Here is a 19,139-nt window from a genome sequence, read left to right on the forward strand (position 1 = left end):
CTGAAGCTGTTCATGTTTTCATAAACAATTAAGCTTCCATTGGACCCGCCTGAGAGTAATTCACTGTGCAGTCCAGTATTCAGCAAGGAACAGGGATAGGTAAGTTAAAAACATTGCTCTAAGGAATATTTAATGAATTCTAGCACAGATGAAATAAAATGTTCCCATTGTGAAAGCTTATCAGCAGTGAATAGACAGCATCTGGCAACAGCAGCATTAACTTGCGTACAGCTGTTCAGAGGGAGAAGAGTGGGAAGGAGTATTCAAAGAAGCAGATGCACAATCACAGGCCAGTTTTGACAGAGTTCTGAGATTAGAGCTCTCCAGGGCAAGTCCTGCACACAGGAGACTGGTGGGATAAGACCTATTCTGGCAGAAAGAACAGTTATGAGGTGGAAGTTCAGGGAAGCTAAATTATACCAGGTGTCCCAGCATCCCAGTGAAGGATTACACTTCTGCGGGGCTCTCATCCACTGTGACCGGAACTCTTAATTTTACTATGAAGCAGTTTCGTCCATTGTTGTGGGGATTGGGGTTGAGCTGTCCCACCTCCTAAACTATAGCTGATGCCCTGCTCTGAATCCAAAAGGAAGAATTTGCCCAAGAGCCTTGTGTAAATCATGAGTAAATACACTGTGATAAGAAGAGGTGCACCACCACTTAACGAATGGTACCCAAGACTGGCATTTCAAATCTATCTTTTTTTAAATTATAAAATTTCCAAAATAGAAAGAAAATGATTTGGTTTACATCGAATATAAGTTAGCATTTAATGCAAAACAAAACATTTTGGAGAGCTTTCCTCAACAAAATAAAACAAAAAACCCCAACCAAATAAAGCAGCACCCAAATCCCAATTCAACATGATCCTTTTGGTTCAGATTAAAATGAATGTTTATTTCCAGTTCAGCTGTCAAATTGACTAATTATTTGCACAGCTTTGCTCACAATATTGCATTCATGCTTTGGGTATATTCAAAATAACTGGAAAGGAGAAAAAATAAAAATAGGAATCACCTTTTCTAAAAGGTGTAAGGCTCTCTTAGCTCCCGATCCACTCTTGGTAAATAGATGAGACAGTTATTTGCCACTCGGCTGCCAGAAGCTGCACTATTCATAGGGATTTTTACTCAAGCTACAGATAAACAAACAAACTTTTAATGAAATCAGCATGAAAAATGAAACAACAACAAAAAAAAGTTCCTGAGACATCAAGAAATAAGCTGGAATAATTGCCAGTTAGCAAGCCTTTTACAAAATTGATTTGACTGTCACTCTTCTCAAGCATTTAAGAACAAAAAAAATCCACTCAGCTACGTAGAACATACATTTCCACACACCTGTCTTAATTTTTTTTTTTATTCTACACTGTACAATTTCATGCTCTGTTTTAATAATGACAGACATTAATTTTTCCCAATCACTCTAATATAGATTGCAGAGATGATTTAACAACTTTAATTTTACTGGGCAATAATCCAAATATTTTTTTTGCTGACTCTGGGGCTCTCTTTCTTTGACTGTCATGGTTTCCTAAGGGGGATGTACAGCCTCTGATTGCAGGTCAGGCAGGTTTCACCACTTGCTCCAGAGACTGACAACTTGCATATTTAAATCATACACTGAGCTGGATAATCCCCTTTCATAGCAAAACCCAGGGGAGGGAACTATGTAAGAGGATACAAGGAATCCCTCGTCAAGAACTAGCTATCTGAGGTACTTACGTGCCCCTACCCCTCACTCTTATATCTGATTATCAAGGAGCCTTTATATTCACAAATCCCTTCAGGCACAGAAATGCTATAACCAGGGAAGCAGAGACAGGGTACCCTGGACTTCAGTCCTTCAGAGCTACTTGAGCACCCAACTCCATGGGCATCAGCCATCAGGCTGGGGATTCACTTCTGCATGACTTGCCCAAGGTCACCGAGAAAAACTGTGGTGAAGAAAGACAAAGGATGTAAGGCTTCAGCGGGCACTATCACACAGCGAGGGCAGTCTGTCACACTCAAAGCTTTGCAGCTGGCCGTTGAGCCGAGTGATTACGTGACCTATGACAAAAATACCCTGCATTTGCATCAGTTTCTTACATCTTTGCTCTCATTCCCTCCTGCATGCCAGAATCAAAAATTATGTGACGTATATGCAAAGAAGCAGCAAAATAAGTATAACTTGAACAGTGAAGCTTCATTCCTGAAGCACAAGTCCTTTGTTATTCAGCCTAAAAATAGAAATAAGGAGAGAAAAAAAGAAAAACACAAGCTTTGAAACTTGGCAGGAATGGCAGGAAATCATACCTTGAGTCACAGGGCACTCTCAGCATCTGTTCCAACTGCAAGCTTTTCACGCTCTCGTATACGGCACAGCTACCCTCCCTTCATATTCCAGTCCCTGAGACTCACCCTGCAGTTTTTATTCTGTCTGCAGCACAACTTGTCTCAAATACCTTATATATTCAGTTTTCCAAAATGCTGCTCAGTTGGTACTGGAGATGTCAACTAGCTCACAGGTGATGAGTTTTTGCTGTTCAGAAGATATTTGGCAAAACAGTTCCCAGTGGGCTGAAACAATAGCTCCAACTGCATTTAGGTTTTGCAAGTGGAATTGTTTGTAACACGTACAGAGAAAGAAATGGTGGTTAATAAGAGAAATGTTTACACTTAAACTTTCAAAGGGCATCATCAAATCCTGTCCAACAAAGAAGACACAAACACATTTTTTTTTCTCTCATGTTTCATACTTTCTAATAGCTTTTATTTTCATTACAAATGCTTCGATTCTGCCTGAACTAAGTGCAAAGAGAATCAGCACTTTAATCCTCAGGATGATACGTATTTTCTTCACATTTTGGAATGGAAATATAGCAGCTGGTAACTTTTAAATCCTGTGCTTTGTTATGCAAAGGATTGCAAATGGAACCATCAAAGTTAGGAGTGGAAAACACTGGCTACTTTACCTAGATTATTTTCCCACTGATACAAAAATGTATACTTTTATACTTCTATCCAATCTAATTTTCAGAAAGCTAAGAAGTAGGAAGTTTGGCGTTTCTCCTATCCCACACAACTGGATTAACCTTTAGACAATGTACAACAATGTACTTCTTGGCAATATTTTTTTCTAATAGTCAACCTATATTTTGCCTCCTAAAACAATACCCTAGCTATACATGTCCTTGCTCTACGAACTCTTATTTATCAGTAGAATTTGGGCTGTTACGTTTATAGTTAGTCTATATTATAAAACCCTCTCTGCAGAGACATGCCTGTGGAAATAAGACTGCCAAATCCCCCAAGATCAGTGCTGTGCCACAGAAGCAAACCGTCTGTCTTCCAGCAGAACATATCCATATGTCTTTGCAGACCAGAAGAGCATCACCATGATCATATCTGAAAATGTCATGAAGCAATAACTGAGGACCCACATTTCCTTTTGCTACACACTTGTTGAACTCCCATGCTGGAATAGAAAGCCTGCTGACAGTAATACCAACAGGATGCAATATTGCATGGACTCAGGACATTATTTGCTGCTGGATAAATCCACTTTTACAGTGGTATAATTCACTGGCTTCCCTGGAATACACTGCTCTCCCAGGGATTCTTCCTCATTTAAACAAGACTAAAAGTGATACAAAAATCAGACTCCATTTCAGTTTTGAGTAAACAGAATTTGACAAGCAGGTCCTGTCCAGCTGGCTACAGGAGAACATCGCCACTTTTGCTACTTATCTGCTGTTCCTGAAGTCAGCAGAAGCCAGATATCTGAGTCAGAAAACAAGACTTGGCCCTGCAGCAAGCCTTCTGCAGTCTTGGGATTCCCAGGCCTTTGCATTTTTCATTCAGTGTACGATACCAGCCTGTTTGTCTCTTTCTTCAGGTCATGTTTTTGTTTGGTCCTGGACACTATAACAATGAGCACAGTCTAAATCCCCAGGATTTTTTGTGCTTCTCCTAATGATAAATTATTTCCTCATCTTGGATTGCAATACACTCTCTTCTCCCACAGCACTCTCTCGAAAGGTTGTTTGGACTATGTAGTCCACAGTCAATGAATTTACGGTAATATAATAACATAGCAAATATGTATATGCAAAAGCACACATACAGCCATTATATATTCCCTCCTTTCTATTATTAGCCAGTATGTACTGTCTTCTATAGCAGAGCATTTCAACATTTTAGTCCATGCTCTACCACTTAAAAATCCTCTCACATATCATCCAAACAGGCGAGGCTTGAGACCTCCTGTGACTTCACCTGTGTTCATAAGGCACATCTTCTAGACTAGTGAGTCCTTTTCTAGGTGATAGCTCTCAAGGAAGTAACCTCTTCCGGAAGGGGACTTTATGTGTTTCAGCACTATTGATAAAACCAAAGCATACTCATTGCACCAAAAGAAGAAATAAGAACAGCAAGAAAGCCAGCCCTTTCTTCATTTTTTTTTCTTGGGCTTTGTTTTGGAAGTGTTAAGCCTGAAGAACTACTGCAGGATCCATTGATGATGGATCCTGCCTCTTTGAGATGTTTCTCTAATGAATAGCTCAAGTATAGCTGTAGTGATAACGTTTCACTAAGACCTTAATATTGTGCTACCATAATGCAATGGAATTGCTTCACAAAATTTTACTCAGTCTGGGAGAAGATTGTAATGGCATTTTAAATGTGACAGAGCCACTATCAAAGTAAAGAGTTAATGGAAGTTGTTAGAAGCTTTTTGGGCTTCTAACCAAAATGGGCTATCATCCTTTTGATGCTTTTGTTTATAGAAGAGCCACTTGCATAAACGTACCAGCAAAGAAGGAATAAAGATCCTGATTCTGCCTCTACAAACACTGCTGCTACGTAACTAAATGCTGGAGGCACCTTCTACAAAAGAACGTAAGCAAAAACTTAAAACATTAATTATTCCAGCTCAGAGAAATCTCTTTTGCTCTTGTTGCACAGTCTCAAGCTACAAAAGAAATACAACAGGAACAGAGTTCTTGCAATCCAACGGCATATCTCAGCATTGCTATCAGAAATAATTTCTTTCAGAGAAGAGTTAGAGCTAGATGTCTATCTGGAGTGCCAGACAAGAAATCCTACAGTGAGGTAAAAAGGAGAGACCCTTGTTCCTTTAGGGCTCAATCTCTCAATAAGCATTTCCCTTATTTCCTGTTATCCCCATAGATTGGTCCCACTCATAAGTCATACAAACTTCAGCTCTTCCTCCTACTGATTCACACATCCTCACGACTCACAGAAACTGAGATCCTCTCAGAGCTTTGCTTATTCAATGTGTCTGAAAAAAAACTTGTTTGGAGACTATGGAATGAAATACTTACTTGAAAAATAATGGGAACAGTGGCCAAAAAGTAACTTTTCTTAAGACAAGCAGATAGAAATACAGTAAAGAGGAAGGGGAAGAGAAAAGGAGATGAACAGGATTCCTCCTCCCAGGAAAGTGAGGAAGAAATTAAGAAACTGGCACCACCTTTGCAGGTGTTTAAAATCTTCTGATAAATGTGGACAGAGCCACCTATGACTTCGATGCAAGGCTTCCAAAGCCTTCCAGTGAGAAGAGGTTCTGTCTGGTGACACTGCAAGCATGAATCAATCCATCCTATTTTTGTAAATGTGAAAGCTGCATCCGCACTCATAGATCTGATCCAGTCCCCCCTGAAAGAATTTTACTCTCCGTATTGAGGACACAGGCAGTCAAGGGCAAACAGCCTCCTGATTTAAGGCCTCACTTAAATGCTTAATTGTCCTGGTAGAAGGATAGGGGACAGGACATAATATCCTGCTTTTCTGATCTGGGAGCATATGTAGATCTCAGCCCAGAAGAGCATTTTGCTCTTGGCTATTTAATTCATTCATGTGGAATTAGTGTCCTTCAGTAAGACTTTTGTTTGGATTATTCTTTTTCTCTGACAAATGCTAGCAAACACAAGGATATACATTTAAGCACTCTAAAACCAGTTTAATCCTAAAAGCACAATGTGCTTTAGGGAAAATAATGACAATGGAAATACACAAACCCACAAAATCTACCAGTTGGCTGTAACACACAATAGCGCCTGGTTTCCGACAGCAGTCAGAACGGAGGACTATTCAGTTGCACAGCTGTCACTGTACTGAAACAATTATCCACCAGAGGGGAAGAAAAAAGAAAAAAAAGTCTTAATTTAGTTCTTATCATGGATAATAAAATTAACACTGCTGTACTAAAACACTGAAACAGCATCAACGATCCTTGCAGTGTCTCGGCTTCCCTTCGGCATGACGTAGGAGTAGAGGAGCTCTGTCCCAAGAAATCAGCAGCAATGTCTATGTTGGTAAATCACATCATCTCGGAGCACATCCCTCAGCAACAGCTCAGCTGCCTCCACCATTAAACTGTCAGGATGACCCGTAGCTCAGCCGTGACCCATGCCAGCCAGCACTCTTCCAATTTCCAGACAGGCTTCACAAGTCAGCATGGGTCAGGAATCATTCCCGCCCAGTAGTTTGCATGCAGCCCCATGATTTGAGGGAATAGAGGAGTTTATGATACGGACATGGATTATCTGTGTCAGCTGGCCTCGGTGCCAGAGAACTACGCTAGGTACATTTTGTTTACTAGCAGAGACATAAAAAGTTTCTCCTATTAACACAAGACCATTAAAAAAGCCCACTGCAGTTTGTGTTTCTGTGCATAAGTGAGCCCTTGCTGAACTGCTAGACTCCTCTCAGCATTTTGGTCTTCTCATTTGTGAAATTACAAAATATAATGTAGATGCTATTTAATAAATAACTCAGGGGCCTTTGTCACATACAAACAGCCCTAATACAGTAGTAGGAACTCAGCAAAATGTCAGCCATGAAAGGGTGAAATAATTCTCTCCACATATGCAGTTTCCTTCATGTGAGGGAAAGATGTATATGTATATATATAGTTCCAATTGCCCTCAGGGAATTAGAAAGAAAAATCAGACCACTGGTCTTTAATAGCTACACTCTCTTTGTAAGTTGCTCATATACTGTAGTCATGGAATGACGTAAAAACCTCAATATTTTAGACAGCTTCAGCTCACCTACAAAAACAGGGGAGACATCTTAAATCATTTAACAAATGTTAATCAAGCTTCTGATTTTTACAATTGTTCCTGTGAAATGGTTAAATACAAGCAAATCAAAATGACAAAAGAGAAGCACAAAAAGGTCAAGTGATGCCTCTCAAGCCTTGTAGCAAACCAAAGACAAACATGGAAAATAGTACAGAAAAGCAGATTGCCCCTTTGCTCTAACCACTAGTTACAGCTCCATCCAGGAATGGGAGAAGACTAAAAATATTAAATCTTTAGAGGAATATTTAAGGAACTAATATACTGTAAAATACTAAGTGAATGCATCAAGTTGCTTTGTACTCCTTTGCCTCAAGCAGCTTAGCACAAATAAAATTTGATGCTAATCATTCCTAGCAGTTTTCACAGAATCTGAAAACCTATTATTTCCTCTGGCTCCAACTAAAAAATTTCCCAACTGTTTGGTTATTGATACTTGCAAAGTATCTGTTGTACCTATAATTTTGTCTTGGTGTTGACCAGGTGTTTGCTTCTCTTGAGCATAACACATTTAACCTGGTACTAACAGAAGAATCATGGTTGAATTAAAAGGGGTTTCTGTTTAATCAAATATCTACTACCATGGAAATACGAAGAGATGTGAATGTTGTTTCTATGTAAAAGAAGCTGAATTACAAAAAAAAAAAAAAAAGAGAAAACATGGAATTATTATAATGATATTTTCCAGCCAATAACAAGACAAGATGCTCGGGCACTAAACAGATATGTGCTTGTAATAAGCTATAAAAAACACTGTAAAATTAAACAGGATGTATTGGCAATGGGTTCCTCTTATAATTAAAAATGATTCAGAAAGTGAAAATATTATCTAGAACAAAAGTAAAACAAATATGTTCATCTTAAGAGTTGATTTCAAAATGTTTCAGACATCTCCCTACTAACAATTTCTCTTCACACTTCACACAAGGTTTTCCATGTGTGTTTTAACCACCAAAAAAAAAAAAATCGTCCTATTTCAAATACCAAACGCTGTGCAGCAGAAAATATTATTGACAAATGTAGTGTGACACCGTGAATAGAAAATTGATACATTTTAATCAGCACAGCACATTTTTTATTAATGAATGCCAATATGTTGGGTAAAATTCTTGAGCCTGTTCTTCACTTCTTATAAAGTATATGGTAAAGCTCCTCCATTACAGAAAGGCCCTGCAGTCACATATGGAAGAGACTGACTCCTGCATTCCTCTAGAACCTCTGAAGTCAGTAATGCTCATGATGTACAAAATGAGTCAGGTTGCCTCACAAAAGTATGTATGAGCTGCCTGAAATTATGTGGTAAAATGTTACTACTTTTTATTTACATCATGGTCCCTTCAATCATGAGATGCACTCTATCGCCAGAAATGAACACACAGTCCTGTATTTATGAAGTTCAGTGAGGTTCAGCCCTGTACAACAGCAGTGTCCTAGGTTCTGGGAGGCCTGCCTGCTGTTCTGGGCAGGTCTGGAACACAAGGCAGCTAGAGCACCAAATGGCAGCCAAACATAAGAAGACTCTCAACTTAGCCTAAAAAAGCATCATCCAGGTACAGCCCTGGTAGCTATGCAAAAGATACATGCTAAAACCCAAAATGAGGCAAGGAAATAAAGCAAATAAACAAAATGCTTAAGGAACTAATGCATTTACTTCTAGATTTACTGAAAGAAACCATCCCTTGCATTTTGGATGGCTGCACATAAAGTTGAAAGAGTAAGTCCATAATGTCATTTTTACTTGTGTTTCTGAAGAGGTAAATGTGTATGAAGTGAATATTAGTCCCTTCATACAGTAGCTATTAAAGTGGATTATGGTGGTGCAGCAAGAAGGGAATTTGACCAAAAAGAGGAAATAAGTCATTTAGTCTTGGGAAAAGAGGAGAAAACAGAAGACAAGGCAAAAGGCAAGGCAAAGCAAGGCAAGGAAAGGAATAAAACTGTCAATGAATATTTTGGCTTTATACACATGTACATAAGTATATACATAAAAGCTTAAGATCACAATTCACCAAGCGTACTGTCCACCCATCTCAATTCACATGCAAACCCTCATCCTTAGGCTGCTCTCAGTGTGACATTGGCTAGAAGATGTGTGAAGGTGACAGATGGAGCATACCAAGGAGTTCAGAAATAGCGTGAAGTTTTTAGATGGGAGGACACTTACATAAATAAATATCTCTCTTTTTTCCCAGCAGATTTTAACCATTAACATGAGTTATTCACACATTAAACATCTAGAAGCTTTGAACATAGGGAACATAATACATGAAGTGAGATAAATTACAGAGTCTCTTTTTCCTCCAGGCTCAAATTTTGAGCAACCAGGAACAGCCTAAATGGTTGTAAGCATCACACAAAGAAGCCAGCAGATACTACCTGGCTGTGCCTGAGCACCCTACAGGAAGCCAAAATTTCAGTAAGACAAAGACAGGGAAGGGGCTAAGAGTAAGATTTTGAGCGATCCACTCAATAGAAAAGTTGTCTTTGTGCTGGTGAGAGTTGGCCAATGGGTCCAGCCAGCCCCTCAATAGATCCTATCAGCCAAACAAACCAGCCTGGAAGCAGGATTTCCAGACTGAAAAAAAAAAAAAAAAACCAAACAAGGTTACCTTCTGTTATCCGGAGGACAGAGCAGCTCCTGGTGCACCAGAAGAAAGGAAAGAGGCTGGCCCATGCTGGTCCCTATAATTTTTACAGTCACTGCCATGGGAAATACTAAAAAACTGTTGAGGCCCTGAAGGCACTGACAGGCTCTGCAACACCCTCCCTTCTGCAGCCCTGGATTTGGCTCCATGTGTTCAAGGTCATCTCCAATATAGTGCAGATATGTGACCCTGGCTGAGCCCAGGAAAACAGCTAAATTGTGTGGAGAATTAATGAGAAGCCTCATCCAGGACCTCTGTCCACCTTCTTTGCTCAGCAGCTGCATTTTGGCTCTGGCCCTTGCCTTGGGTTCCTGCTTGAGCTATGCTGCTGGCCATCTACCTTGCTGATGCTGGCCTTGCCTTGCTGGCACTGACCTTGCCTTGCTACTGTGGAATTGTCTGGACTGTTGGCTGAACCTGGTTGCATGGATGGACCCATTTTGTTCCTCTCAGTAAGGTAAGGCTGTGTCCCCGTTCATGAGACCACTGCTCTTCTTGCCTTACTGCCCCCTCGGCTCCTGTCTCAACTTCCCTTCTGAAGCAGCCCACTCCTGATGGTCTCTGACAAAAACAACAATAAAATAATAAGCCAACAACTTCAACTGGGGACAATCTGTCCCGAGATCCACATAGAACTGTTTGAGTGGGTAGCTACTGTGTTAATACCCAGCACAGTCTTTCTGAAGATCCTCTCGTTTCTCCACTATATTTGCAGCAAGACCACCTCCAAGTTCTGAAAGCTTAATAAGCAATTGTGTTTCACACATTTTTTTTGCTTCAAGCACCAGAGTAACATAAGGCAAAAAGCAGCCTCATTATGATAACCAAAGAATAACAAGTCCACTTTCAAACATTTAACTCCTTGAACAACTGTTTCCTGTTTGTAAAGCACCTCTGAAAGATCTAAAACCATCAACAGGTGAAATTTAGGCTGCCCAAATTTGGACCATAATGTTTTGAATCTACTAATGGCATAAAATCACCTGCTAAGTGGTGGTGTGCCTAGAAATTCACAAAAGGGGAAAAGACAGAGAAGAATTCAAGGTGAACCATTTGACCAGGAGAAAGGCTGTAGATCAAGGTCATTTTCTTTGCTGCTCTCTTGCCCCTCTTCTCATGAAAACACTTAGAGAAAGGACACCGTGACTATCAATCAGTTTATACTATCCACCAGATCATCAGATAGGACTATTGACCTGTATGTTTTATGTTGTAAAATCAATAAAAGAAAGAAAAAAAACTGCAAGAAAAAGAAAAATATCAGCATGAAAACCCAAGCTGCTAAGCACACTATTTCTCAGGCTATCTTTGTTTGTGTATTCATGTTGACTGATACAATACACTTCTCACAATTTAATCACAGATTTAAATTTCACTGGATGACAATGTTCTCAAAAAATATGTAGTCCTGACATTTAGGAACTTCAGAGTAGATATTAAAGCAATACTGAACTTCAAATTACAGGTTTGACTTGCTGAATAGAACTGTTAGACAGAAATACAGATGAATTGCACTCATCCTGGATATAATGAAAACAGGCATTTGCATGATGGTGATCACTGACTTCAGTGGAAGTACAGGCATTTGCACCAGCTGAGCACCCAGCCTAGACTTATGCCAAGATACAGTAAACACAATTTCATACCTGGAGCCTTTGGGAGCATGGACCAAGGCCCTGGTCCTCAGCTGCAGAGCTGTGGGGATGCATCAGCTGAGAAATTCAGTCCATGTCTTTGGTCTGAGTACAAACCAAACTCGATTATACCTCTGTATTTCTGGCAAATGGCCCTGAATTTCCTAATCCTCTTGACTATAACCATTGTGAATGGTCTCCATAGAGCTGCTAAATGAGGGCCTTATCCAGAAGCCTTTACTAATGCAGAGATAGCGGATCTGCTTCTGAGAGGAAGGTGTAAAAACAGACTTCAGATGCAGGTCGAACACCAGACATTAAAGGGTATAATTTGTCATTTTTTACATTATTAAGAATATTTGTGTAGGATCTATAATTAAAACTAAAAGAGATGTCTCCTCCTTTTGCCAGCAGCTGTGTTACATCAATTAAATGGGTAAATAAGATCTTTCCCCAGAGGGGATATCACGTGACCCTCTATTGATTAAGACTGCAGTAGAACGTTATTTGCAATCTTATTGCATAATGGAAATCAGGAGATAGCTGTCACGGTTTCAGAAGACAAATTGCTGCTATCTTAGACAATTCATAGGCCTCTTTCCTTCTTGCTGCTCTTAATTCACAGTTAATGCATGTCTTACAAGGCTTAGTTTCTTACATCGGTTTACGGCACTGTATTCAACTCAAAACTGGGTGTAAACAGTAGTCTATGTGGTCCTGCATTAAGATGGGTATTAAAGTGACCGTTCCATCTATCATTACTTCAGAACTATGCATTATTTAATAGGGTAACACAACTTCAAAAAAGGATATGAAATTAAAAACAGACACCTCCCGCAGCATGCATGATTGTTCCCAAGAAAGACAGGCTTCTCCCGCCAGGCACAGCTCCAGAGGTGCTCTCCATATAAAACATTTTTAAGTCTTAGCTCAGTTCTGTGTACTTGATTTTCACAAGCAAAACGTATGGCTGGAAGAAGTCCGCTACTCTCAGACCTGTGCATTAAGTGCAGCTAGGGATCAGTTTTGAGACCGTAATGAACACCTGACCACAACCCAAAAGACATTTTGCTCCTCCACTGAACTGTAAATGCATCATTATGCCCTTCATGGGAGAACCAAAGGGAAGGACAAAAATCTTCCTTTAAATGACTAAAACACTCTTCGTCAATTTGAGAAACCTACAAAAAAAAAGCCAATCTTTCCTTACTTCTAATTAATCTCTCAGTTACAATTAGAAAACAAGTGCAACATTTTTCAAAGAACATACCAGCAATATTTAACACTACTGTAATCTTCTCCCCCAGAATCAAAGAAATGGCCTTTAAGGGATCTTCAGTGGCTGTGAAGTTGTAGGATATAAGACAAGATTTCTGAACAGAAGGAATAAGTATGAATGACAGGAGGTGGCAGGACAGTAATAGATTCAGACAAAAGTTATAGTAATTCCATGTGTAGAAAAAAGTGCTCAGATTACCATCATCTGATTGCTGTTTCACAGGATTAAAAATTAAATGTCTGCTGCCTGACATGTTCCAGCTAAATTGATTGATTAGAGTGTGTTCATCCTCCCTTCTAACTTAGCGAGTTTAGAAGTGACAGGTTTACTCTTCTATTACTTATAACCCCAGAGATTAATAAAGAACATGGAAGGAAATGCCAGCAGAACTGTTGTCCAAAAGTTATCTCCCACAAAGTGATAAAAAGTCTGGAAAAAAATATCACTTTATAAAAAATATGGAGGAAGTTAAGATTTCAATGAAATCAAAGATATTTCAATACACTTCATTTGGCTAGGCATGCACATTGATAGCACTAGATTATTACTGGCATATCTTCCTATTTAGGGAAATTATCTGGTCCTCCTACAAATGGATTTGTGTTTAAACCTTACATGCCATTCTCCTGGAAATTTGAGAAATCAATCTCAACCTAGTCTTGGTAAGCACAAATGCTCAACATGGAGTAACTGTAAGTGGTAAAAAAATAAGGATACAAATCCCTAAAGAATTAAAATGTGCTCTGGTTGCTCAGAACTTCAAAAGGGGCATTTGGCACCTTAAATTAAGGTCTGCAATCATTGCTTACTTTTTCTTTTTTTTTTTTTTTTCCTTTGCTTTGAAAGGGCAAACTAGTCATTTCACATTTCTGAATCTTTCTGTTTGGAGGGTAACACAACAAAATCACCTCACTTATTTCATTGTGTGTGAAATTTAAAAGAAATATAGAAAATGTTCCTTACCTTAAAAAGTCTTAAAATATTAGCGACCATAATGGACACAGAACTTGCTGCAGCACCTATCACACCTGATATCTTGTCTGGCTTAGTGAAAATAGGTGGGTCACCATTAGCACACTTCACGTCTGAACCATCTTTTTCTATTAACGCTTGCACAAATGTTAAGGATTGCTCCAATGCATAAGTGTCCCTGGAACATGTGTCAAGGATCCGGACGCCTAAGGTGATATTGGCAAGAAGATCAGGGTCTTTATTAATCTGATCAATTGCATATAGCATTGCCTCAAGTCTGTGGATCCCTTTCTCCTTCTTGAGCTCCCCACAAGGCACCCCTCTATCCCCTTTTGCATGGACAGGGAACAGTCCTCCCAAGATAATGTCCCCGTCCAATCGGATGGAGTGGGCATATTCCTGGCCGTGAGTTCTTTGCATCAGGGTGAGTATCCAGTAGAATTTTGCTGTTAACAGGAAGAAACAATGGCAGGAAACTAACTGTTTCCCTTCGTATAGCATTTTCTCTGAAGATTTTGTTGCTATCCAGTATCCAGATTTTCTTTTTGCTAAAGGATGAGGTTGACCATTTGAAGCTGCACTTTCTGGAGGCTACCATCAGTGCCCAGTAAGTAATACAGAACCATGCGGTAGGTAGAAAAAGGATCTCAGCACAAGTACATAAAACGTGCTTCACAAATGAGGTCCGCTAATTATCATGGGTTGATCAGCTTTTCCAAGAGGTGATTTTCAATTGCTCTTAATTGACGGTGAACTGTAGGGTAGTATCTCTGGTCCTGATGCTAAGACGAGGTCAGTAGCTTATGTCCTTGTATTTTGCCCTGCAGCTGAGGTACTTCTGAAAAAAACAGTGAGAAATACCATTTAGTTCAGCAATTTTATACTTGTCACACAGCGTATTTATTTTTGAATACGAGTTTCATTGCCTCAGTTTTACTTTCAGTATTCTGTAAGGGAGTAATTCTTGGCCTTCTGTGAATTTGAACAGATTTGTGTTCAGATTGTACCCAGTAATGCGTATTTACCTTTGCACTGCATGACATCCAGAAGCAGATCTGATCCGTACCACACTGTATTTTCTGTTTTGCTGTATCATTCTGTTCCAGCCTACAGAAGCGCAATAACCACTTACACTCTCACTCACAGGGAGGTTCCATTTGTGACAATGGAGTAATCAGGGCTCCTGAATTTAAGTACGCTTTTCAGCTGCTGCAGTACAAGCACATTCAATTCATTTGGATATTAAACTGATTATTTATCTGGTGGAATTCACTTTTTTGTGGCTTACTATATATCGAAGACGCCTTCCAGGTTATTTCTAACATGAAATTACTTTTATGAAAAGGTAGCTGATTTCTTAAGCAAAAAGAGTACAATGTATTCTGTTAGGAAACCAGCTGAAATCCAGTATTGCCTTTCCAACATTTTTACATGAGTTGAGGTCCAACATTAACAAGGTCTCTATTCTCTGCTTGCATTTGGACCACATTAAATAGGAACAGTGTTGTGCCCCCACTGACATCTGGAGAAGTCCCACTGATTTTAACGAGATCAGGATTTCGGCCTACATATCTAAACACCTGACTGTTATAAATATCTCCAAATGGCCCTTACTTTAATTCTCAAGCAAGTGGCACTTATTTAGTTCAAAATTTCACAAAATTACACTTACCTGAATAAAGTTTTAGACCTCTGAGAAGAAGACAGAAAGAATTAATTTTACCTAGACAGGCATACTGTGGGAAACTGCATCTGAGCCAGTCTCTCAAGGCACCTGCTATGGAGAGCAGTGGACACCCTAGGGTGCAATTCACCTGATCCTTTTCTTTTAAAAAAATGTTATTGATTATGAGATTGATCACATTGAACAAGTGCCTACTTCACTGCCTAGACAGAAAATCCAGGCAACGGGCTCATCTGTAGGTATGTACTTTGTCCCTACTGATCTGATTGGTTCCTACCAAAATATGATAAAATTAGAAGAAAATTAGAGACAAAATTAGAAGACAGTTATAGACAACTATGCTGTTTTTCAAAGATATTTTGAATTATTTTCCACAAGATTTTTATATTTTATGTGGTAACAAAGGTCAAAATGTGGTTTGATAATGCTTTAAATTGATCATCCTCTTACATTTGTTTTGTTACATGTTTTTCCCCAAATGATAATACTAAGCTCACAAAAGCTGAGTAAGAGTTTTTGTTGAAGACCTGAGAAACAGATTCACAATGGAAAGTCTTCTATTGAACGCGAGGGTATCTCACTGTGATTTGGTAACAGATGAATGACTTGAAAATGAAACATGTTTCATGGGTGTGAATAAAATCACCACAATTGGCAACAGCAACACACAAGACTTTCAGTGCCTCTTAACACTTAGTTTTGCTTGAATTTGGCTCCAGGTTGAATGTAAATGAAACAAAGTCTCTGCTGTTTTATGTGACAATCCCGTCATTCCCCTTTGGCTCCTTTTGGGCAGGAGGTTACAAATCTGACCAGGCTCTGGTCCCATGAACCAAACGCAGACTCAGTCACAAACGGAGGAACTTAGACTAACATCACTGTGTGTGTTGATCCAACCCCGTAGCACGTTTCTTATATGGCCCAGGCAATAGAGAGCAGACTGTATTCACTAGTAACCAGCCACAACTGTCTGCTGTCTTGATTTCCTTCATAGAAAACACAGGTAAAGGGTTCAAAATAGTGAAGAGTAACAGTTGGAGCTACCCCTAAAATAGATAGAGAGGCAATTTCCTTTCTGGTTCCACAATGAACAACCAACTCATTAGCCTGTGCATGTATGGACAATCCATACAGGGAGCAATTCTCTGAGGCAATGAAAGATAAGACTGCTCTTATTTAACACTGTACAGAGAACAAGAAAGCACCATTGAAAAAGTGAAAGTACTCATGAAGGAAAAAAATTGTGCTTTTTCTCTTGCTCAGCCTCAGGTCAATTCCTTACAGACAAAGAATGCCCAGAAATTAAAGCAAATGTCAGTCTTTGTACAAACAAATAGTGATGAATTCAACTATTGCAACCCAAATTCCAACAACAATGGAAAAGCTACAGCAAGTAAAATATTGTCAGTCCAATACCTTATCTGGAAGAGACCGAAAGTCAAATTAATTGATAATGAACATTTTTCAACATTACCATCTATATAAGCATTAATTGCTCTGCCTCAGCTCGCATATTCTCCTGAAATAGTAAGGTTTTTTTCTGTGAGTGTCCACAGCTTGTCTATAAAACAGAAATAAAATTTTAAAATGTTCTTTTTAAAAATTTAAGACCTTTTAGTCTTTTTTAATGTTACCTAAGAAATAAAAGCCTCTATTACACTGCCTAATTTATTCATGCCACACTGATTTTCATATATTGATTAATATTAACTTTTACAGAATGCTGTAAGCCTGTGTAGCTAAGCAGAAAGCATCTGACCTAAATGAATCCCATTTTTATCAATGAATTTTAGTGAAAAAGCATGGGCCTCTGGGCTATAAAGCCTGAATGAACTTTCCTCATGTGCAGAGATTTCATTTGAAGTAAAATGCTGTCCTTTTCCAATTGACCATAAAAGTTTGAATTAATGCAAATATGTTCTCGAGTTGCCAGATTCCACACTGTAGTAGTTGGTGTTCACTAGAAACTTGACTTTAGAGAAGAAATTCACACATTTCCCCAGCACAATCCAAGAGTAAGTGCACCACAAAGCCTCTCTTCCAGTCACCTTGGAATACATGCTTCTCCTGGGTTAATTCATTAAATATATCTGGCATTATCAGAACATACTGCTATTTTTAAAGTTAGTATTTCAGCACAAACCTCCACTTGTTCTGCTAGAATATATATTTATTTTTAAACGCAAGGAGGCGGGGTACTGCAAGACAGGGGACATGGAAAATTCTGTATGTAGTGTCTGGTTCTGAAATTACTCCCTTCATAAAATCATTCAGCTTTATGAGATATGTGGGTACTCAAGGGTGGGTACTTTGGTACCATGTTGCCAGAGTCAGTGCATCAGTGTGTGCCTGGACTGGTCACTGTTCCAACCTCAGACTCACTGCACTGTGAGATGGGTTTATTACAGGAGTTCTTTATGCTAACGAACAGGTCTAAATAATGAGCTGACAGATAAATACTTAATAAATATAGGCAGTGCCTCTATTTTGGTAATAAGGTTCCTGAAAGAGTCATCTTCAGCTGGCACTGAAGATACGGCTGAAATCATACAGAAAGATTCAATAACTTCACTCAGAAATATTGTTTAAAAAAAATTTCACGATTACAGACAGCCACAGGAACAAGGACTACTCTCCACAGCATAAGCAGGAAAACATGTTCACTGAACTTCATGGAACATTTTTGAGTTGACGTTGGCAGTCAGACACAAACAAACGCTTTACAAGGGACAAAAAATGATATTTAGTGGGGTGGGGAAACACATCTGAGAAAAAGTATTTAAAATTTTGTTTAAAAGGCCAAAAAGTTCATTTTCCTTGCGTTTGAAGCATATCTCAACTGTGCTAAAATAAAACCAATATTTTCTGAACTAGAAAAGGAGGTGTTTTCGGGTAAAAACCCATTCCTACTTTCACAAAACATCAGATTGTCCAGTCAACGCAAAACCAAACTGGTTTTGCTGAATTAAAACAATCTAACAGCATCTTCCATGACAAAGTTCTGAGGAGACAAAAAAAACCAACAAAAAACAAAAAAACCACTGTGCTTATTTTGACTTTCTACTACTGATATGTTGCTTCTGAACTATCAAATAAGAATTATCTTGCTAATGTTCTTTTTAGTGTTCATAAAAGTTGCCTCTTTCTCCTGCGCAGCATTCAGCGATGAACAAATAGCTGAATTTTCCCCCAGAGCAGGTAAAGAGTTGCCACCTGCTCACAGTAACCTGACATATGTAAAAGATTAATGGGTTTGCTGACAACAGAAGGGAATTTGGAAAACCTTAGGCCTTGACATCGCAGCTCCTAACTTGCAGGAGAAATCTTCACTGCTGTAAGTAGTCTTATCTACCTCAGCTCTTCTGTAATGATTTGCTGTGCCCCTGCCACAGAAGTAACCTTTACACAATAATCAGGACTTGAGGCGAGTCACCCTCAGCATCTCGTTTACAGGAGCTATTTCCTCCTGGTACACCGTGAGAGACATGTCTCCACTCAGCCTGATTAGCCTCTTTTCAAATACCCCAGAGCACCTGCCTTCACTTTCTACCCTGCAAATATCCATCTTCCAAACGAGCTACCCTGCTAAAAACCACCACAGGTCCTTCTGCCAGGGGAAGACTAACAGGAGCTTACAATTTTTTAGAAAGGAAACAGCATCAAATATTTCCTTCTGCCCTTGCCTGATCTCACAGCTGAATAAACCCCATTAATATTAACACCTTCAGAGTTCGTTTCACCTCTGGTCTGACAAGTGATGATCAAGGAGCTTTTCCCGGGCAGCCGAGGAGAGCTTTCTCTGTTGTTTGTGTTTTCATTTTACCCTCTTCCCACTCGA

At 39.2% G+C, this 19,139-nt stretch overlaps 1 protein-coding gene across 1 annotated transcript in view; it reads right to left on the bottom strand.

Moving 5' to 3' along the window:
• Positions 1-14,118, bottom strand: part of LOC114818600 (metabotropic glutamate receptor 8) — a gene marked incomplete at its 3' end in the record, with an annotated part of 59,735 nt that extends 45,617 nt beyond the window's left edge. Inside the window, exon 1 of the mRNA XM_029085080.1 lies at positions 13,609-14,118. Coding sequence (XP_028940913.1) covers positions 13,609-14,118 — 510 coding nt within the window. The remainder of the gene's footprint in view (positions 1-13,608) is intronic.
• Between the last annotated feature and the right edge of the window lie 5,021 nt (positions 14,119-19,139).

This window comes from Antrostomus carolinensis, unplaced genomic scaffold (genome assembly GCF_000700745.2).
Source record: "Antrostomus carolinensis isolate BGI_N321 unplaced genomic scaffold, ASM70074v2 scaffold11375, whole genome shotgun sequence".
NCBI classification, from domain to species: Eukaryota; Metazoa; Chordata; class Aves; order Caprimulgiformes; family Caprimulgidae; genus Antrostomus; species Antrostomus carolinensis.